This window comes from Erythrolamprus reginae, chromosome 12 (assembly GCF_031021105.1).
Source record: "Erythrolamprus reginae isolate rEryReg1 chromosome 12, rEryReg1.hap1, whole genome shotgun sequence".
NCBI classification, from domain to species: Eukaryota; Metazoa; Chordata; class Lepidosauria; order Squamata; family Dipsadidae; genus Erythrolamprus; species Erythrolamprus reginae.
The window spans coordinates 30,186,664-30,209,149 of record NC_091961.1 but is presented as its reverse complement, the minus strand read 5'-3'; the positions used below and the strand labels follow the sequence as shown (position 1 = coordinate 30,209,149).

The 22,486-nt window shown below is 43.0% G+C and overlaps 1 protein-coding gene across 1 annotated transcript in view; it reads left to right on the top strand.

Moving 5' to 3' along the window:
• Positions 1-22,486, top strand: part of TECTA (tectorin alpha) — a 55,650-nt gene that overhangs the window by 5,591 nt on the left and 27,573 nt on the right. The window contains exons 4-8 of the mRNA XM_070765196.1: positions 3,142-3,279; positions 3,684-3,849; positions 11,016-11,428; positions 14,297-14,870; positions 16,101-16,693. Coding sequence (XP_070621297.1) covers positions 3,142-3,279; positions 3,684-3,849; positions 11,016-11,428; positions 14,297-14,870; positions 16,101-16,693 — 1,884 coding nt within the window. The remainder of the gene's footprint in view (positions 1-3,141; positions 3,280-3,683; positions 3,850-11,015; positions 11,429-14,296; positions 14,871-16,100; positions 16,694-22,486) is intronic.

The window sequence follows — 22,486 nt, the reverse complement described above, 5'->3', positions numbered from 1 at the left end:
GGAGAGTCTAAGGGAGAAACGTTGGGGGTTGGGAGTTGACACTATTGAGTCCGGTAATGAGTTCCACGCTTCGACAACTCGATTGTTAAAGTCATATTTTTTACAGTCAAGTTTGGAGCGGTTAATATTGAGTTTGAATCTGTTGTGTGCTCTTGTGTTGTTGCGGTTGAAGCTGAAGTAGTCGTTGACCGGAAGGACGTTGCAGCATATAATCTTGTGGGCAATACTTAAATCGTGTTTTAGGCGCCGCAGTTCTAAGCTTTCAAGATCCAGGATAGTTAGTCTATTTTCGTAGGGTATTCTGTTTCGAGTGGAGGAGTGAAGGGCTCTTCTGGTGAAATATCTTTGGACGTTTTTGAGAGTGTTGATGTCTGAGGTGTGGTGTGGGTTCCAGACAGATGAGCTGTATTCGAGAATGGGTCTGGCATAGGTTTTGTAGGCTCTAGTCAGTAGTGTGAGATTGCCAGAGCAGAAGCTACGTAGGATCAGGTTAACAACTCTGGAATTCCAAGCTTTTATTTCTTTCCTAGTGGGTTTGCATGCATTATACCACTCCACATGGTGGCTTTTGGCCTGACACAGGATTAGCTTCAAAAGAGACAATGCAGCAGTTTGCTGCTGCATTTTTTAAATAGGATTTATCATTGTGCTGCTCTCTCATCCATTTCCTGGGCGAGAATGAGTTGTTTTCCAGGGGTGATGGAAGACAGCTGTCTGTTTAATAAATGCACAGTTCTGAAAGGAGCATCGGGACGATCGTAATATCCCCCATCTGAAGTCCATCCAAAAGAGCTGGGTGAGCGGTAGCCTCCCTCTGCAGATGGGCAATATGGGAATGTTTTCCTAATTTTGCAGGCAGCTGCAAAAATCTTTCTCAATGGGGACCGAAGTTCTAGGTCCATCTGGATGCAGCCCAGCCTGTAGAATACGTTTTTAACGAGAAAGTCTGCAATTTTGTGGGATTTCTCCCGAACCCCTCAGTAGATTTTATTTATTAGTTTTGTCTAGTACATAATGTAGGTATGTGAAGATAAAATCATATTCATATACATGAATAAAAGATTAGAAAAACATCAGAAATAATAGTATTCATATACAAGGGGTGGACAAAGAAATGGAAACACCTTGCAGCTCTTCTGTGGAATCCAGATTTGTGAAGCTCCCTTCAAACAGTTTTTGTGGAAACTGGGTTCTGTACGTGTCTATTGAGCTCTGCAGTGATTTTAAGACTGTGGTCCCACCGACCCGCTCTAACAATTCAGTTTAGAGTCTGACGGTCTCTCTCAGACAACTTCGACTTTCGACCAGACCTGTGCTTGGCTGAGGACGTTTTCCCTTCTCTTTCAAAAGCAGTCATGACTTTTGAGACATGACCTCTTGAAACGCCAAACATTCAGGCACTTTCTGTTATACTAGCGCCTGCCATTCAGGCACCAACAATTTGGCCTCTTTGAAAGTCAGAGAGGTTTGCCATTTCTAGACGGTTATAACTAATTTCCTTAAATTTCTGCAAAAAAAAAGTTTTTTTTAAAAAACATCAAATAACAGAATTAAAAACAAAAAAACCCATTAAAATATGTCAAGTTTTGATTGATTTGAACATGTTCAAACATTATGATGCCAAAAAATCAAGTGTTTCCATTTGTTTGTCCACCCCCTGTACATGATGCTAGTAAAACATAAAGAGACAATAGGACAGGGGACAGAAGGCACGGTGGTACACTTTGGCAGGGTGGGTAAAAATGGATGATTTTAAAAAAATTAAAAGAAAAGAAAATCAGATTTGTTTTTTAAAAAATGTAAATTGGATTTTTAAAAAATTAAAAGAAAAAAATCAGATTAAAAAAATAAAAAAATTGGATTAAAAAAATTAAATCGGATTTTAAAAAAATCATGTTTATTTTAATAAAATGCTTTTGCAGTACAAATCTATCTAAAGATAGTTTTTTATTTAGGTGAGTTTATTCAGCATGAAAGGGAGCTTAGTTATGTAGCATAAGGTTGTGTATTCTGCAATATTGGGAAAGTCGACAGCCGGGTAGAAATGACAGTTGCTCTTTAAAAATTATGATTTAAATCGAGTTGACCTCCAAGGTCCTTCCTATAACTCAGTTATCCTGTCGTCTTCTGAAGAAGCTACCAAATCTTGGAGGCTTATGAGCTGCGATGGAGCAGCGGTGGCAAAGCGTGCGATTCTGAACCAGTCAGGAACATAAGTACCATATTTTTGGGAGTATAAGACACAGCTTTTTCCTCTTTAAAAGAGGCTGAACAGTTGGGTGCGTCTTATACTCCGAATGTAGCTTTTCGAAGCTCCCTCACCCACCCCCAGCAACGAGGTGCTAATGTTCTTCCCAACTTGCAGGATTTTTTCACTGCTACTCCCTCCAAAGAAGGTTTTTTCCAGCCTTTGCAGGCTTGTTTTCATTCCTAACTCCCGCTGAAGATTTTTTTCGGCCCTAACCACGGACCAGAAATTGGGGACGCCTGGACTGTCCTTCAAATTAGATTGGCGTTATTACACCATCTTCAGAGAGGAAATAACCAAACGCCTGGGTAGATAAATGTGGAAGTTTGAGCAAAATTTTATCCCTGCTTTTCGCTGTTCTTACTCTAACACTGCCATCTATAGGACAGGCAAGGGACAAAGTCATCAAATGGTGAAGCTTTCATTGAGGTGACCTTCCAAATCAGGGCTCTCCAACCTTGGCAACTTTAAGACAGAATCCTGGGAGTTGAAGTCCACAAGTCTTAAAGTTGCCAAGGTTGGAGAGCCCTGTTCCAATGCCAACACCGATTGATGACATCAGGCTCAAAGGCTGAATGATACAAGCTTCTTTAATAAATTCATACTAGATAATAATAATAATAATAATAATAATAATAATAATAATAATAATTCTTTGATATATTATCTACTATATGCGTGTTACAGGTTGATCTGCTGTTGGACATTTTTATAACTTTTTTTTCTTTCTTCTGGACCTAATGAGCTATAGTTACCACGCATTGGTGAGATTAATCAAGTTCAGAAACAAGATGTTGAACTAAATCCACTTTTTTTTTTTTTTTTAAAAAAGGGTTTTGGAAAGTAATTTCCTTTAGAAAGAAGAGTTGACCTCTGAGCTGTATTTTAAACAGGTGAACACTTTCCAAGCGCTCCTTATCTCAGATGGAACATCTTCCTTTGCCATGTTCAATTATGAAGAAATCAACTGGACCACAGGAACGGCGAGCGGAGGGGATCCCCTAACAGGTCTCGGTGGAGTAATGGCCCAGGTAGGACAATTAGATGATCATCACAGGCTTCCTTTTCACATAACAGCTCTGTATGCAGCATCCATGGATAAAAAGAATTAGTTATATATTTTGCCAAGAAAATAAGGAACTAAATAGCCAATCTGGAGCCCAGGATTTTAAATGTTATTGAAAACAAGAGTTGCTCTCACCAAATTATGCTACAGAATTCTCCTAATTAATGTATAGGCTCCTAATTTTTCTTACACCAGGATACTGTACTTGAATTTCTCCTTTACTACTGTGGTGAGAGGTTAAGGTGTTAACCTTAACCATCTTCCAGGTATTGAAGATGATGCCAGTTGGGAGAAAAGCATCAAAGAGAAAGCTTATCCGGTGAAGTTCCAGATAATTTAAAGGGGATTTTCTTCTTTTCGGTCTTCTAGGCTGGTTTCAATGGTGGAAACAGCACCAACTATTTTAGCATTCCTGGTTCCAGAACCCCAGACATTATCAACCTTGAAGAGACCACCAATGTCAATGTGCCAGGCCGTTGGGTGTTCAAAATCGATGGGAGAGAGATCGACCCAGCCAATGGATGCAGTTTTAGAGGTAAGCAAGTATAAGAAACTGTATCAAGTTAAAGCAGGTCACGATAAACTGTTAAGGAGTTTGCAGAGTAATCTCTGAGTTGTGAAAGACACACAGAGGAAACGTGGAGACTTAGCAGATATTCAGCTGATAGGCCAGATACACAAGTAATAATTCAGTAATACAATCCAGATACATTAAATGTATAAAATATTATTTACTTTAGCAAATATCTTAGTCAAGAACAGTCCTAGTCATACACAGTTACATCAGTCAATACATCTCAATAGATATACAATACTTGTCCAGCTTACAAATACATAAACCATCATTTGAACACACAGTTCTTACTACAGCATAGTCATAAAGACAAAACAGAAATAGTAGAGTAGCCACCCCGAGTCTGCATATGGCATACAAATCAAATAAATAAGTAAGCAAGTAAGTAAATAAGTAAGTAAGTAAGTAAGTAAATAAGAGAGAAAGAATCACGCTTCTGTCTCCCTCTTGTGGCAATCCGTAACACTAGCTCTTAAAGCAATAATGTTCTAATACATGTAAGCATACATTTTTGGTTTGTTCTATATATTGCCAAACCCAACTAGTTATGTACAAAGTACTAACACAAACCCACAATACGACAGAGATTGAGTTTTTTGGTGTATTTGGTTTTGGTTTTTTGGATTTCAGACAGATATGCCAACATATGCTTGCTTGTTTGCTTGCTTGCTTGCTTGCTTGCTTGCTTGCTTATTTATTTATTTATTCATTCATTCATTCATTCATTCATTCATTCATTTATAAATAATTCGATTTCTATGCCGCCCTTCTCCTGAGACTCAGGGCAGCTTAGATGTTGTTAAAGATGGAACTGGGCATTGTTTGTATATTCAGTGATTCATACCACCTCCATTTTACCTAAATGTTTAATGTGCAACGTTCTCCCCCCATCCTCATTTATTAGACCACATCAGAACCCTAAACATCTCTAATAATAGAGCTGCTACTGGCTACTAGCAAATAAAATTAATTTTAGGGTACACTGGAGAGGGGGTTTCAGTGGGTTACTCTCAAGCTGGGAAAACAACACGGTAGTCTATTCTCTAAAATTGAAATGGGTTAATAATGACTTTCAGTTTTGGGTTGTTTACATTTTCTCTTTTTCTCGGTCTGGAAAGGCAGAATATAAAGTATGCGCATAACCCCTTCCTGCTGTTTAGCACTACTTAGGACAAACGCAGGCAGAATTTCAAGACTTTTTTTCCTTGAAAGAATTCCTGGGGGAAATCTGAAAATGGCAGTTCTTGGTGGGAGTTTCCCCCGAAATGCAATTTGTGTGATATTGTCGTCGTTATAGCTCATTGTCGCCATTTCTTAATGTTATCCATCAGCATTGATTGTCATTAGCATAAAGTCCCGTTCAGCCTTTTATCTTGCTACGCCAGATAATGAAGAACAAATCTAGCTGAGGCTGTTAAGAGCTTTTCCGCATTTATTTTAAAAATGGTCTTATTTAATGTATTGTTCTCGCACTTCTTATCTGTGCTAATAATAACTAACAGAGGCATGGGTAAACCGTATTAGTCTATCAGGGCAAAAGGTCTGGCAAGAATCAGGGAATGTTTTAATACATGTATTGTGATATCAGCACATCGTTTCCATCGGCTGCAAAAGACAAACATAGAAACATAGAAGTCTGACGGCAGAAAAAGACCTCATGGTCCATCTACTCTGCCCTTATACTATTTCCTGTATTTTATCTTAGGATGGATCTATGTTTATCCCAGGCATGTTTAAATTCAGTTACTTTGGATTTACCAACCACGTCTGCTGGAAGTTTGTTCCAAGGATCTACTACTCTTTCAGTAAAATAATATTTTCTCATGTTGCCTTTGATCTTTCCCCCAACTAACTTCAGATTGTGTCCCCTTGTTCTTGTGTTCACTTTCCACTTTCCTGAACCTTATTTAACCCTTTAACATATTTAAATGTTTCGATCATGTCCCCCCTTTTCCTTCTGTCCTCCAGACTATACAGATGGAGTTCATTAAGTCTTTTCTGATACGTTTTATGCTTAAGACCTTCCACCATTCTTGTAGCCCGTCTTTGGACCCGTTCAATTTTGTCAATATCTTTTTGTAGGTGAGGTCTCCAGAACTGAACACAGTACTCCAAATGTGGTCTCACCAGCATTCTATATAAGGGGATCACAATCTCCCTCTTCCTGCTTGTTATACCTCTAGCTATGCAGCCAAGCATCCTACTTGCTTTTCCTACCGCCTGACCACACTGCTCACCCATTTTGAGACTGTCAGAAATCACTACCCCTAAATCCTTCTCTTCTGAAGTTTTTGCTAACACAGAACTGCCAATGCAATACTCAGATTGAGGATTCCTTTTCCCCAAGTGCATTATTTTACATTTGGAAACATTAAACTGCAGTTTCCATTGAGAAGAGAAGACGGGTAAGCATTGCAAGCCATCATTTAGCCAAGAAACGTAACCCCAATGTGATGTATTTCTTGTAGAGCCAAATAAATCCAAAATGGATTGCGAGATACAGATTTAACCAATTCATTATTACAGTGGTGCCTCTACTTAAGAACTTAATTCGTTCCGTGACCAGGTTCTTAAGTAGAAAAGTTTGTAAGTAGAAGCAATTTTTCCCATAGGAATCAATGCAAAAGCAAATAATGCGTGCAAACCCATTAGGAAAGAAATAAAAGCTCGGAATTTGGGTGGGAGGGAGAGAGAAACCCAGCCAGAGAGAGAAACCCAGGTAGGCGAGAGGGGGGAACCTCCCGCTCCTTTGACCAAAAGGCGGCTGCTGCTGCTACCTGCTTCCTCTTCCTTCCCATGCTGAAGGGCTCCCCTCTCCTCTCACTCGCTCGCTTTGTAGCTGGTGCCTTTCTTTCACTGTAGTGACTCCTCGGTTTGGCTGAAGCTGCGTTGATCCAGCCAGGGTGAAGCGCCCCCTTTTGACTTTCCACGCCCAGACGCTCGGGGAGGCAACCTCACGCTGGGTGTACGGGAGGCAGCGTGAGAGAGTCACCACAGCAAAGTGGTTTATTCCCTCTCCAAGCGCCCAGAGAAAGGAAAACCCTCCGTTCACTCTGGACTGCCAAAGCCTCCTTAAGCGCCACCGAAAGGCTCCTCTGGCAGCCCAGAAAAGCCCGAGATTGCTGGAATTAAAGGGGGAATGGCAGGAAACTGGCCGGGCCTTCATGGTGCTCTCAGATTTCCTGGGAAATTTTTCCAGGCTCGGGTTCTTAAGTAGAAAATGGTTCTTAAGAAGAGGCAAAAAAATATTGAACACCCGGTTCTTATCTAGAAAAGTTCTTAAGTAGAGGCGTTCTTAGGTAATGGTACCACTGTATCATCGTCCATGTTGGCCATGAACAGGTGCAATGGAGGCAACTTTACATTGTGAAGGAGTAAAACCAAACTTATTCTTACTTATTCCAGTTGCAAAGTCTCCGTTTCTCGTATGAATTTTCCCTCTTCTGCTTTGTAATAGAGATTTCTCTTGGACGCCAGCGTTGTTAGAGATACAGCAATGTCGTAAAGTCATCCTCAAAATACCCGCCAGGGCTGCCCTTAGAATCTCAGGCACGCAGAGTCCTTTTCAAAAGAAAACAAAGTGATTCTTTTTTTCATTATTGCCTGCTAGTTAAAATTTCTCGTGTTAGGTCTTTAAAATACCCACCTGCAGAGCCAAGCTCATCTTCTCTTTACAAATGCAACTGTTCAGAAAATAAAAGGAGACTTTTTCTGCCTCCAGGGTGGCGGTGGTGGAGGGATTACAATTCTTCCCAACTTCTAAATTATGAACTTTTATAAGCATTCTAGTCCCCGAATGGTGCGGCCGCCTGGAAGTAGAGCTCTCGCGTCACGATCAAGAGGCTGTTAGTTCGATCCCAGGTAGAGGCAGATATTTCTTTCTCTGGGCACAATGAAAAAATGTATCTGCTGAATATAACTCAGCATTGGCGACAGGAAAGGCATGCAGCCAGTAAACTCTCAGCTCCACTCAGTTGCCCTGACTCCACCCCAATGCAAGGGACTACAAGGTCATTAAAAGTTTGACTGCATTCAGTTTTGGTCTCCACAATGCCAAAAGGATGTTGAGACTCTAGAAAAAGTGCAGAGAAGAGCGACAAAGATGACTGGTGGGCTGGAGGCTAAAACATATGAAGAACAGTTGCAGGAACTGGGCATGGCTAGTTTGATGAAAAGAAGGACCCAGAGGGTCCTTGGTTGATGGAATTCACTTCCAGAAGAGGTCGTGACTGCTGTCAGCCTAGATAGCTTCAAGGCAGGATTAGACAGATTCATGGATGCCAGGTGTATCGGTGGTTATTGAAATGGATGTCCATGTGCCGCCTCTATGTTGGTTGAGGCAGGCAGGGTTCCCTTGAGTCCCATTTGTTGGGGGTCAAGGGAAACGGAAGGTCTTGCCTTCTCTTTCTGCTCAAGATCCCCATGGACAATTGGTGGGCCACTATGTGACACAGAATGCTGGATTCGATGGGCTATGGCCTGATTCAGCATGGCTCTTCTTATGTTCTTATGTTCTAAGGACCAGGGGAGACATGAGAGCAGTCTTCCAATATCTCAGGGGCTGCCACAAAGAAGAAGGAGTCAACCTATTCTCCAAAGCACCTGAGAACAAGAAGCAAAAATTGCAACAATGATCTATCCCAGTGATGGCGAACCTATGATGAGAGAACTGGAGGCTAAAACATACGAAGAACGGTTGCAGGAACTGGGCATGGCTGGTTTAATGAAAAAAAAGGACCAGGGGAGACACGAAAGCAGTGTTCCAATATCTCAGGGGTTGCCACAAAGAAGAGGGAGTCAAGCTATTCTCCAAAGCACCTGAGAACAAGAAGCAACAATTTCAACAATGATTTATCCCAGTGATGGCGAACCTATGGCACACCAGCCATTGCCCTAGTTCAGCTCCAATATGCATGTGTGTGCTGGCCAGCTGATTTTTGGCTTGCACAGAGGCTCTGGGAGGGTGTTTTTGGCTTCCAAAGACCCTCTGGGGATCGGGGATGGCATTTTTTCCCCTCCCCTGGCTCCAGGGAATTGTTTAGAGCCTGGGGAGGGCAAAACACCAACCTACCGGGCTGTTTTCACCCTCCCCAGGCATTGAATTATGGGTGTGGGCACTCGCGCATGATTGATAATGCGCGTGCAAGCTTTTTCAGCACCCAAGGGGAAAAAGGTTCGCCATCCCTGCTCTATCCCAATCCCTGAATTTAATTTGCATTTTGAATGACCAGAACTCCGAGTTTTTAGGCCTCTAATTTAGACTCTCGAAAGGCCGTTGTCAAAAATAAATGGCCACCAAAGAAGACCCTTACTCAGCAAAGTACTCTCTCGAGTACATCCTAATAGACATGCTATTCCTGCTTTGTTTTATAATGATGATTACCGGCACAAGCAATACATTATTTTTGTGTTGTGTGCAATAATTAGCTATGTGTAAGACAGACAGGCGGACACCCACCTCATTAAGAAATGCAGTCCAAACTGCTGTGGCTATTGCAAAAGATGAAGCCTCCAAAATAGCATGATATGATGTTTAATTAGCGCTAATTCATATGGAAGGAAAAAACGAGCCTAAGCAGGCAATTAACAGCCGCAGACGTAACTCACCCGTTATTAATAGAATTAAGCTATAGCAACTGTGGCACGCTTGGGTTATAATTCACCCTGCATCCACCTAGCTGTTTTTAGAAACCAGCCAAACCATAGTTGTGGTTTAACTGTGGTCAGTGCCCTGCCATTTAAATAGGAGATTTATATTTCTAATTTTAAATTTAGAGGGGCCCTGTTTTACTGTCTGGAGGAAAGGAGCCTTAACGCATTGAAGCTCTATTGAAGGGAGAAAGTACCAAAATTTGGATGATGCTGGACTCCTGTTAGCAATCGCACTTAGACTTATATGCTGCTTTACAGTGCTTTACAGCTCTTTCCAAGCGGTTTAAAGAGTCAACCTATTGCCCTCCCAAATTTTGTGTCCTCATTTTACCAACCTTGGAAGGATGGAAGGCTGAGTCAACCTTGAGCTGGTCAGAATCGAACTCCTGGCGGTGGGCAGAGTTTGCCTGCAACACTGCATCCTACTCAGGGTGCCACCATTGAAGGGAGGGAGGAGGGAGGGAGGAAGGGAGGAAGGAAAATAGCAACAGCATTTAGACTTATATGGCACTTTGCAGTGTTTTACAGACCTCTCTAAGCAGTTTACAGAATCAACCTCTTTTAGTTCTAAGTTGCTTCTCTCCTTGTTTTATTTCCACCCATTGCTTCTTGTTCTACCCTCAGGTGCTTTGGAGAATAGCTTGACTCCCTCTTCTTTGTGGCAGCCCCTGAGATATTGGAAGGCTGCTTTCGGGTCTCCCCTGGTCCTTCTTTTCATTAAACCAGCCATGCCCAGTTCCTGCAACCGTTCTTCGTATGTTTCAGCCTCCAGTTCCCTCATCATAGGTTCGCCATCACTGGAATAGATCATTGTTGCAATTTTTGCTTCTTATTCTCAGGTGCTTTGGAGAATAGGTTGACTCCTTCTTCTTTGTGGCAACCCCTGAGATATTGGAAGACTGCTCTCATGTCTCCCCTGGTCCTTAGAACATAAGAACGTAAGAAGAGCCCAGCTGAATCAGGCCACAGCCCATTGAGTCCAGCATTCTATGTCACACGGTGGCCCACCAATTGTCCATGGGGATCTTGAGCAGAAAGAGTAGGCAAGACCTTCCTTTTCCCTTGACCTCCAACAAATGGGACCCAAGGGAACCCTGCCTGCCTCAACTAACATAGAGGCGGCACATGGACATCCGTTTCAATAACCACCGATACACATGGCATCCATGAATCTGTCTAATCCTGCCTTGAAGCTACCTAGGCTGACAGCAGTCACAACCTCTTCTGGAAGTGAATTCCATCAACCAAGGACCCTCTGGGTCCTTCTTCTCATCAAACTAGCCATGCCCAATTCCTGCAACTGTTCTTTATATGTTTTAGCCTCCAGCCCCCCAATCATCTTTGTTGCTCTTCTCTGCACTTTTTCTAGAGCCTCAACATCCTTTTTGCAACGTGGCAACCAAAACTGAATGCCGTATTCCAAGTGTGGCCTTACCAAGGCATGGAGATGACTTTGATTATGTGTTTTCTTTCAGGTCAGTTTCTCCGCCAAGGGGAGATCTTCTGGGAAAGCTCCAACTGCTCTACCAAGTGCCGCTGCCTGGATTTCAACAACGAACTCTTCTGCCAGGAGGTGTCCTGCGGCCCTTACGAAACCTGCGAGGCCAAGGACAAATTCTTCCAGTGCGTCTCGATGGAGAGCAGCACGTGTGTGATCTTTGGAGATCCACACTACCACACCTTCGACGGCTTCCTTTTCCACTTCCAAGGGTCGTGCTCCTACTTGTTGGCCAGGCAGTGTTGGCCGGGGTCCAGCTTGCCTTTCTTCAGCGTGGAAGCCAAGAATGAGAACCGCGGCGGTTCTTCTGTCTCCTGGCTGAAGGACATCTCCATTGAGATCTATTCGCACAAAATTGTCATTCCCAAGGGAAGCTTTGGGAAGATTATGGTGAGATGCGCTTCTCACACATTTATTTTTATTTATTGATTGGATTTGTATGCCTCCCCTCTCCAGGGACTCGGGGCGGCTCACAACATATCAAAAGACATCATAATACAATGGAATCCAATTATAACTAAAAAATCTAAGAGTTCTAATATAATAATAATAATAATAATAATAATAATAATAATAGTAATATTTATTTATTTATTTATTCATTCATTCATTTATTTATTGGATTTGTATGCCGCCCCTCTCCGTAGACTCGGGGCGGCTAACAACAATGATAAAAAACAGCATATAACAATCCAATACTAAAACAACTAAAAAACCATTATTATTATTATTATTATTATTATTATTATTATTATTATTATTATTAATTAGATTTGTATGCCGCCCCTCTCCGTAGGCTCACAACAGTAATAACACAATACATAACAAATCTAGTAGTTAAAAACTCCTTATTAAAAAGAAAGCATACACACAAACACACCATGCATAAACTGTATAGGCCCAGGGGAGATGTCTCAGTTCCCCCATGCCTGGCGGCAGAGGTGGGTTTTAAGAAGTTTACGAAAGACAAGGAGGGTGGGGGCAATTCTAATCTCCGGGGGGGAGCTGATTACAGAGGGTCGGGGCTGCCACAGAGAAGGCTCTTCGCCATTCGTTACCATTCACTCCATACAAAAATACTTGTATGCATTTGAGCTTCATGGGAGCCATTTTCACCTGTCTAGAGAAACGAATCCTCTCTTTGCTTGGGATATTTTCATCGAAGGAAAAAAATATTCACGCATGAAAACGAAGAACTGTGCCTTCCAGAATGGCTTTCACTTGCCCTCAAGGATGGGTCTGAATCAGAGGCTGGTTCCCGGTTTTGGCGCCACCAGTGCGCTGCGCAAGCAGGTTCAGGTGTCCTGCATGCATGCACACACACACACACCCAGCATGTTTTAGCTGCATGTTTTAGTTTCTGCACATACACAGAAAGAAAAAATATCATGAGGAAACGTGCACGCAAGATTGATTTTGGTGATATATTTTTTTGCGTCCGCACATTTGCGCAAGTCCCCTCACAGGATTTTGCTTCCTGCAAAAATACCAGCAAAAGTCACCGACATCTTCACACAATGCGCAGAAGCCAAATCATGCAGCAAAGGAGTTCCGTCTGCTGTCAGCGCATGATTTGGCTTCTGCGCATTGTGTGAAGATGTCGGTGACTTTTGCTGGTATTTTTGCAGGAAGCAAAATCATGCGCTGACAGCAGACGGAACTCCTTTGCTGCACATGAGCCTTCACCCTCAGTTCAGCTCCACCGCGCATGTGTGCGTGCCTCCTGCCGGCCATCTGGTCTTTGGGTGTCTCCTCCGCAAGCACTGGTGCCGATGTGCATGCAGGGGTAGGGTGCATGCACAGGGGTCACATACATATCGCATTTTGGCGATTTGAGTGCTCATATGAACATTCGCGCTCATGCTTTGCGCTTTGGGCACTCGGTCTGCAAAAGGTTAGCCCTCCCTTCTCTAGGATGTTATTTTTCATCTAATGGCAGTAATGTCGCAAATGTCACATCACAGAATCAGGGTTCCCTCCCTCCCCAATCCAACTAATGCGCATCATATAGGTTGGCTTTCATCTTCCATAATCTTCCAGACAGGCAACCAGGGACATTAGTAAAATTTACCCCGTAAGTAAAATCCAGCCTAGTTTGAATGCACATTACTTGCCCATCGTATCCTTTCAAGGTTATTATTTTGGATAATAGGTAAGTGTGCTCGCCATCTTCGGTCTGCCAGAAGTACAGGTTAATTCCCAGAAATGAGCACCTGCTTTGACATATCATTCGAGCTGTGATGCTGCCCAGCATCCCAAACAGGGGAAAACTTTAAAGGAACTGATCCCCTCAAAAAAAAGTTTGCAAGAAACAGCATTTCAATCATTGGGCGAGACACAATGTGATATTGTTCTTCAGTCCTCAATGCTACGTCATTATTTTATAATAGGAAAATATAGCTACTCTTGGGAGAAACTATGGCTGAGTGCATGTGCGCCATAATTTTGTAATGGTATGTGGGATTGATCTTGAGAGAGATGGGGACAAACTACAGGTACGGTGACAGTACAGTTAAGGGCTGCAAAAACATTTACTACCACACTGTGGGTGTGGCTTGCTGGCCATGTGACCAGGTGGGAGTGGCTTGGCGATCATGTGACCAGAGAGTGGCTTAAAGGTCATGTGACTGGCTTAAAGGTGGCCAACTTGATGTCACTCACGTCAAGGGTTTGGGTTAGGGTTCTCCTTGCCTCAAAGAGGTACAATTTATACTCTTTAATTCTATGTATATATGCCATATATGTACATACATATTACACACAGGAACACAAAAATATAGAAACATAGAAGACTGACGGCAGAAAAAGACCTCATGGTCCATCTAGTCTGCCCTTATACTATTTCCTGTATTTTATCTTACAATGGATATATGTTTATCCCAGGCATGTTTAAATTCAGTTACTGTGGATTTACCAACCACGTCTGCTGGAAGTTTGTTCCAAGGATCTACTACTCTTTCAGTGAAATAATATTTGCATTATCTACTTTTCAAACTGTATGTGTATGTACACGCACACACAACTCTTCTAAAATTATACACAAGTTCACCATCACAGATCTAGACTGTTTCAATACTATCTTTACATTTTTTTTCTTTTTTGCACTAGCTCCATAAATATTAGCTATTTAATTTGTATTGACAGTGATAATTTCAGCGGTAGAAGATTGATATACAACGATAGTAAATAAATCCACTTTTAATCTTCTCATTTTGGATGATAATGATAATAAACATTAACTTTCTATCCGTGTCACAGATAGATGACTTGGTCATGTCCCTGCCTGTCTTTTTGGAACTGGGAGCCATAAAAATCTATCAGAGTGGCATGTCGACCGCTGTGGAAACAGACTTTGGCCTTTTGGTGACCTATGACGGCGACCACTATGCTGCCATTTCGGTTCCTGGCTCCTACATTAATGCTACGTGCGGCCTATGTGGGAACTACAACAAGAATCCCGAAGATGACGTCTTGCGCTCCGATGGGAAAATGGCCACTTCCGTCCTGGATCTGGGAGAGAGCTGGCGGGTTTACCATCCCGAATGGAAGTGCTCCCCGGGCTGCTTAGACAACTGTAGCCTTTGTGACATGGTGATGGAGTCTCTCTACTTCGGCCCCGAGCACTGTGGCTTCATCAACAAAACCGGAGGTCCTTTATGGGAATGTGGGGCCATTGTCGACCCCACAGCGTTTGTACACAGCTGTGTGTACGATTTGTGCAGCATCCGCGACAATGGCACGGGAGGTCTTTGCCAAGCGATTCAAGCCTACGCCTTGGTTTGCCAGGCCTTAGGGATCCCCATTGGCGACTGGAGAGGGCAGATGGGATGCGGTAAGTCACCAAGCATTCAGAGTCAAGCTCAACACCATTGCAGGGCTCACCTGCTTTGTGTAGAGTAGTTGTTCTCAACCTTTCTAAGGCAGCGACCCCTTAATACAGTTCCTTGTGTTGTGGTGACCCCCAACCATAAGTCTAGCACCAATTCTCCCAACAGAGCTTTGAGCTGATTGGCAGGAAGGTCAGAGAGACGCCCCCACTGTAAACGCCTGATTGGTCAGATTGTAAAAATATGTTCCAAGATGCCAGAATAGAAGCTTTAGTTCCTAATGCCAGGGGAAATTTATCTTTTCCCAGGGTCTCAGGCGACCCCTGTGAAATGGTCATTGGACCCCCAAAGGGGTCCCGACCCCCAGGTTGAGAACCACTGATGTAGGGCATCTAGTCCATCAACTTTGACTTGGTCAACTTGAGTTAGGAAGGAAGGACAGGTAGGAAGAACATTATTATTATTATTATTATTATTATTAATAATAATAATAATAATAATAATAATAATAATAATAATAATAATAATAATTTTCTTCATCACTTTTTGTCTGTGCTTCTTCCTGGTTTGTAGTCCCTTGGAAAAAATACACTGCTCAAAAAAAATAAAGGGAACACTTAAAAAACAGAATATAACTTCAAGTAAATCAAACTTCTATGAAATCAAACTATCCACTTAGGAAGCAACACTGATTGACAGTCAATTTCGCATGCTGTTGTGCAAATGGAATAGTTGTGCAAATGAAATATTCAATGAGACTATTTCATTCATTCAGATCTAGGATGTGTTCTTTGAGTGTTCCCTTTATTTTTTTGAGCGGTATTCATGTTCGGTGAACCTCTCATGATTCAAACTCAACTCTTGGGGGCCATGCATAGTTTCCTTGGCAATTGGATAGATGTCATTTGCTGCCCAGGTCTTGGGTTTTTTCAGAGGGACACACATCCAAATTAGAATGAGACACAACCCTGCATAGCTTCTTTCAAGGTCAGCCAAAGTTGATTCGGTGCTACCGCCAAGCTAGCAACTCGATGTGTCCATCATTCTAAACCAACAACTGCCGTATCAACTACAGTAAACCAGTGTTTCCCAACCTTGGCAACTTGAAGATATCTGGACTTCAACTCCCAGAATGCTGGCTGGGGAATTCTGGGAGTTGAAGTCCAGATATCTTCAAGTTGCCAAGGTTGGGAAACACTGGACTAAACCAACCGTTCTGTTTGCCTTTTTTTCAGCCACTGCTATAAACTGTCCAGAGTTTAGTCACTACTCCATCTGTACTAGTAGCTGCCCAGCCACCTGTTCGGATTTAACGGCCCCTTCGAACTGCAACTCTCCTTGTACCGAAGGCTGCGAGTGCGTCGAAGGCTACGTTCTCAGCACCGACGCCTGCGTCCCTGTTCAAGAGTGTGGTTGCGATGTGGATGGACGCTATCACGCCATCGGGGAATCCTTCTGGGCCTCTGTGGACTGCACGGTGCAATGCTGGTGCGAAGAAGACGGAGATGTCAACTGTTTCAATGCCACTTGTCAGGAAGGAGAAGTGTGTACCGTCGAGAAAGGCTATCAAGGGTGTTACCCCAAGCGGGAGACTCTGTGTTTGGTTTCTCAGGATCAAGTCCTGCACACTTTTGACGGAGTTGGCTTTGTTTATCCCTCAGACAATTCTTACACTTTGATAAAAACATGCCCGGATAGGCCTACTTACCTGGAAGTGGACATCAGCAAAAAGAAACCAGACTTGAGTCCTGACTGGCTTCGTACCTTGATGATCCAGGTTGCCAATCAAGATGTTAAGATTGGGGGTGTGGACAACTCTGAAATCAAGGTAGGGATTTTATGGTGGGTGACAGGCTCAAGGGCCTGGGTCATTGCTCTTAATTGCAAGAAGCAATTTAATGGCACAGTCCCAACAAAGTTTTATTCAGAGAGAGCAGCCATCTTAGGATGATTGGAGCTGGGTCCACCACAACTGTAAGATATCAGACTAGGGAAAGCTTCTGAGTTACACAGATCAATTTATCTATCCCCTTCATAATCAGAAAATGTCTAGAAAACGTCCAGAGATTAGAAAAACCCTCTACTCCTCCACTCGCAACAGAATCCCCTACGCAACTAGACTTACAATCCTAAATTTAGAAAGCTTAGAATTACGTCACCTTATACACGACCTAAGCACAGCCCATGAAATCATCTGCTACGACATCCTTCCTGTCAACAACTACTTCAGCTTCAACCACAACCACACATAAGCACACAACAGATACAAACTTAAGGTAAACCGCTCCAAACTCGACTGCAGGAAATACGACTTTAGTAACCGAGTAGTCGATGCATGGAACTCACTACCAGACTCTGCAGAGTCATCACCTAACCCCCAAAATCTTACCTTTAGACTGTCCACTCTTGACCTCTCTCAATTCCTAACAGGTCAGTACGGGGCGTGCATAAATGCACCAGCGTGCCTTCTGTCCCCTGTCCTAAAGTTTCTATTTTATTAGTATCATGTACTGTATATAAATATTGTTATATCTTTGCATATCACCGATATGTACTTGACACAACAATAAAGTAAGTAAGTAAGTAAGTAAGTAAGTAAGTAAGTAAGTAAGTAAGTAAGTAAGTAAGTAAGTAAGTAAGTAAGTATTGGACCAGATTACCTCCGGAACCGCCTGCTACCGCACGAATCCCAGCAACCGATAAGGTCCCACAGAGTTGGCCTTCTCCAGGTCCCGTCGACTAAACAATGTCATTTGGCGGGCCCCAGGGGAAGAGCCTTCTCTGTGGCGGCCCCGGCCTTCTGGAACCAACTCCCCCCGAAGATTAGAATTGCCCCCACCCTCCCTGTCTTTCGTAAACTACTCAAGACTCATTTATACCACCAGGCATGGGAGAGTTGAGATATTCCTTCCCCCTAGGCCATTACAAGTTATGCATGGTATGTCTGTGTGTATGTTTGGTTTTATAATAGGGGTTTTTAGTTGTTTTTTATTATTGGATTGTACATGTTGTGTTTATTATTGTTGTTAGCCGCCCCGAGTCTACGGAGAGGGGCGGCATACAAATCAAATCAAATCAAATCAAATCAAATCAAATCAAATCAAATCAAATCAGTAAGTAAGTAAGTAAGTAAGTAAGTAAGTAAGTAAGTAAGTAAGTAAGTCAATCAATCAATCAATCTTCGGCATCACCCCCCAGAGGTAGGTCCTACTTAACTTCCCCAGTGGTTCGCATCGTGACGGAAGGGCATATTTTGTGTGCAAGTTCCCACATGCAATTTTGCTTTGTCACATGTTCGGTAGCTAAAAAATCAGCCCGAAACAACAGCTGTGGAGCTGATCTGAAGTTCCTGAGAACTGAAGAAGCTTCTTTGATGAGAAATGAGATGTTTTCAAAAGGGAAAAACAAAGACTAGTTGCCTTTTGGAAAAGCATCTTTGGGACCTCCTGACCTGGATGATCTCCATGAACACCTAGCCAGGTGTGTTCCTAGTTCCTCTCCCCATAGGCCATCTGGGCATCTTCCAATTAAAAGTAAGAAACGTATGGAAGACACCAAACCAGAATAGACCCAATGATGAGGGAGCAAGCCCTGTTACAAATATGCAATCACCTGGAGGTTAGAGAACTAAAATTGGCCGATTGCTAGCTGAATTCTTTTGTTAGCCTGGAAAGGAGAGGCAAGTCATTGAAACTGGCCAATATAGGAAACTAGCAGATTATTATTATTATTATTATTATTATTATTATTATTATTATTATTATTTATTTATTAGACTTGTATGCCACCCTTCTCCGACAACATTGTCTGGTCGACGGGACCTGGAGAAGGCCAACTCTGTGGGACCTAATTGATCGCTGGGATTTATGTGGCAGATTAATAATAATAATAATAATAATAATAATAATAATAATAATAATGTCACAGAGAGGAGGGGATCACTTTATTCTCCAGGGCACTAGAGGGCCGGACGAGGAACAACGGCTGGAAGCTGACCAAGGAGAGATTCAACATGGAGATAAGGAGGAACTTCCTGACGGTCAGAGCGATCAACCAATGGAACAACCTACCAGCGGACGTTGTGAACTCCAACACTCTGGACATTTTTAAGAGAAGATTGAACTGCCACTTGACTGGTGTGCTATAGGGTTCCTGCTTGGGCAGGGGGTTGGACTAGATGGCCTTCATGGTTTCCTTTCAACTCTAACAATAAATAAAAAATAAAATAAAATAAATAATAATAATAATTTATTAGATTTGTATGCCGCCCCTGTCCGAAGACTCGGGGTGGATACTGTAAGCACATGCAGAATTATCCTTCCCCCGTCACCAGATGGGAAAGTCTGGAGGATGGTGTAAACCAACAGATAGTAGGGAGGTGACTATCAAATGTACTACAGAAGATGAAGCACTAATGGAGGAATCAAATCCTGGGAGAGAATTATGCAGGGAGGATGATTCGCGATCAAAGGGTGTATTTTGTTGCCCTTCATTTTGTCTGCTGCCTCTGCTTCTTTAACCTCCCATGAAAATTCTTTGTATCTTCCTTTTTTAAAAACATCTGCAGCGGCAAAGCTTCCCATATGTCCAGAAGTCTCATTAGCTGCATCTGGTGCTGACATTTTCATCCCACTAGACATTTGCCTGTCAATTTTTATGCTTGTCAGATACCAGGAAGAGTTTAGAGAGATGATCAAACAACCTCCGCTTGGCTCTGCCCTTGCTGACCATTGAAATAATTGCTTGTGTCTTCAAGTTAAAAGATGCCTCTGTTTCTTGTTCTTTCTCCCAAATGTGAGATTCTTTGACAGAGACAGAATGTCTGGGGGTTTTTTTCTTCTTCTCACAGATGTCCAGTTTTGATTCTCTCCCTCTTCCAACCCAAAGGGCAAAACCTAAAATGCCCGATGGTTGCAGGCGTACAATTAGAGAACTTTTCAAAGGATGAAACTAGCAATCTTGCCCACTCTGGTCTGACAGATAACTGGGTGGTGGGATTTAGAGAGAGATGAGTTTTGATTTGGTTCCCCCGTCTGAAGTCTTAACGGCTGTGGACTAAACATCTTCGATAAGGAAGAATCAGTCTCAGTGCATCCAGAATACAGTGGTACCTCTACTTACAAACTTAATTCGTTCCCTGACCAGGTTCTTAAGTAGAAAAATTTTGTAAGAAGCAATTTTTCCCATAGGAATCAATGTAAAAGCAAATAATGCGTGCGACTGGGTAAACCACAGGGAGGATGGAGGCCCTGTTTCCTCCCAGGAGATTCCTAGAGAGGTCCCATGGAGGCTTCATGGAGGCCGCCACAGAGAAGGCTCTTCCCCTGGGTCCTGCCAGATGACATTTTTTTGTCGATGGAACCCAGAGAAGGCCAACTCTGTGGGACCTAATCGGTCGCTGGGATTCGTGCGGCAGAAGGTGGTCCCGAAGGTATTCTGGTCCGATGCCATGTAGGGCTTTAAATAGCTTGAAATAGATCTACACTAGTCTCCCTTTTTTTCTTTGTCAGTAAAACATAAAATTCAACACAAAAATAGTTTGTTGCAAAATCAACTGCCAGCAAAGGCTCCTGGATTGGGGATAAAAATGGAAGCAATATGCTCCATCCCATAATTGAATAGACCAGGTTGCCCTGACCCAAAAAACCCACTCAAATTGAGAAAAACATTAGCTTGTGGAGTGTAATAAAGAAAGAATTAAACTCTTCTTGCAGCCTGAAGCCATCTCATTGACTAGAGGTTCTATTTACATAGGCAACAAAATAGTGCCAGACCTGATGGGATCAATAACTATTAGACTTGATGGCAATGGACAGTCTCTGAAGACCATCTATGGGAAGCTTAGTAGGCTTTCTCCCACAGCTGGTTGACCATTATGCGCACAGCCTTTTGGATTAGTCAGGCCAGGGTTTCAATCCAGCAGGGGGCCATTTATATTCTTATGACCTACAAATTGCATTCAGGCAATTACAGTACAGGAAGATGGAGTTTGATCGCTTTTTAAGAGACAAAGAGCTTCTTGTAATGCAAAGCATGGGAGCTTGATATATAAGATCCATAATAAATTGCAATTAAGTTGACAGAATGGAAGAACATGGAAATCCTGATTTTGTGCGATTTCCAATCATGAAGAACTACAGCCAAGTTCAGGCAAACATTCCATATAGCTTCTCATGGGAAAAGTGATGGAGTTGAATAGAAGACTTGAGCAACCTATCTCTGCTTTCTCTGTATACTTTGGATATCCAAGCATGTTGGTAATGGGTCCCATGGGATAAGATTGCTTTCCTTCATTTTGCAACCTTCAGAGAGGGGCAGCATACAAATCTAATAAATAAATAAACCTTTCAGGAAATTCAGTTGTTAACCTAATCCCATGTAGCTTCTGCTCCGGTAATCTCACAAGACTAACCAGAGCATATAAAACTTTCTCCAGACCAATCCTTGAATACAGCTCATCTGCGTGGAACCCACACCGCATTTCAGACATAAACACTCTAGAAAATGTCCAGGGATACTTTACTAGAAGAGCCTTCCACTCCTCCACTCAAAACAGAATCCCCTACGCAACTAGACTTACAATCCTTGGTTTAGAAAGCTTAGAACTACGTCACCTTAAACACGACCTAAGCATAGCCCATAAAATAATTGCTACAACGTCCTTCCTGTCAACGACTACTTCAGCTTCAACCACAACAACACACGAGCACACAACAGATACAAACTTAAAGTAAACCTCTCTAAGCTCGACTGCAGGAAATATGACTTTAGTAACCAAGTGGTTGATGCATGGAATTCACTACCTGACTCTGTAGTATCATCTCCTAACCCCCAAAACTTTACCCTTAGACTAGACCTGGGTAAGGGGCGGCCCACGGACCGCATCCGGTCCGCCCACGGGCCACATCTGGTCCACCCACTGTCTTTGACTGGCCTGTCCGCTATCTGTGATTGGTCCACGGAGGTCAGGGACAGGGGTCCGCTCCAGTGCGAGGATGAAAGAGCCCACCGCATCTGCCGAGACTCCTCCGGTTTCTGCTTTCCTGATGAATCATGAGGAAAGCAGGAACCGTAGGAGTCTCGGCAGACGCGGTGGGCTCTTTCATCTTGGCACTGGAGCGGACCCCGACCTCCTACCGAGAGTGGCCGAGCACAGAAACCACGCAAACACTCCATCGCAGTGACTGTGGTGCACCGTGTTGCCATAAAGCAAACAATTAGGGGTCTGTAGAGTGGGTCTGGGTGTTTAAGTCAGGCCAGGGTCTGGGTCTTTAGAGTGGTCAGCGCCGAAAAAATCCCCTAACTGTGAGCAGTACAGGAGTGGTACACAGATACCACGTGCTTCCTCCCCTGTCCCCTGCAGCAGCTACTAGTGCTCTGTTCTTCCGACACTCGGGCAGAGCCATCGGAAGAATTAGCCAAGCTTAGCTGTTAGTTATATACAGTATTAGGTAGAACTGAGTTAATTATATTAGTCCGGACCTCTAAAACCATCCCAATTTCTCATGCGGCCCCATGGCAAAATTAATTGCCCGCCCCTGCCTTAGACTATCCACTGTTGACCTCTCCCGATTTCCTAAGAGGTCAGTAAGGGACGTGCATAAGTGCACCAGCGTGCCTT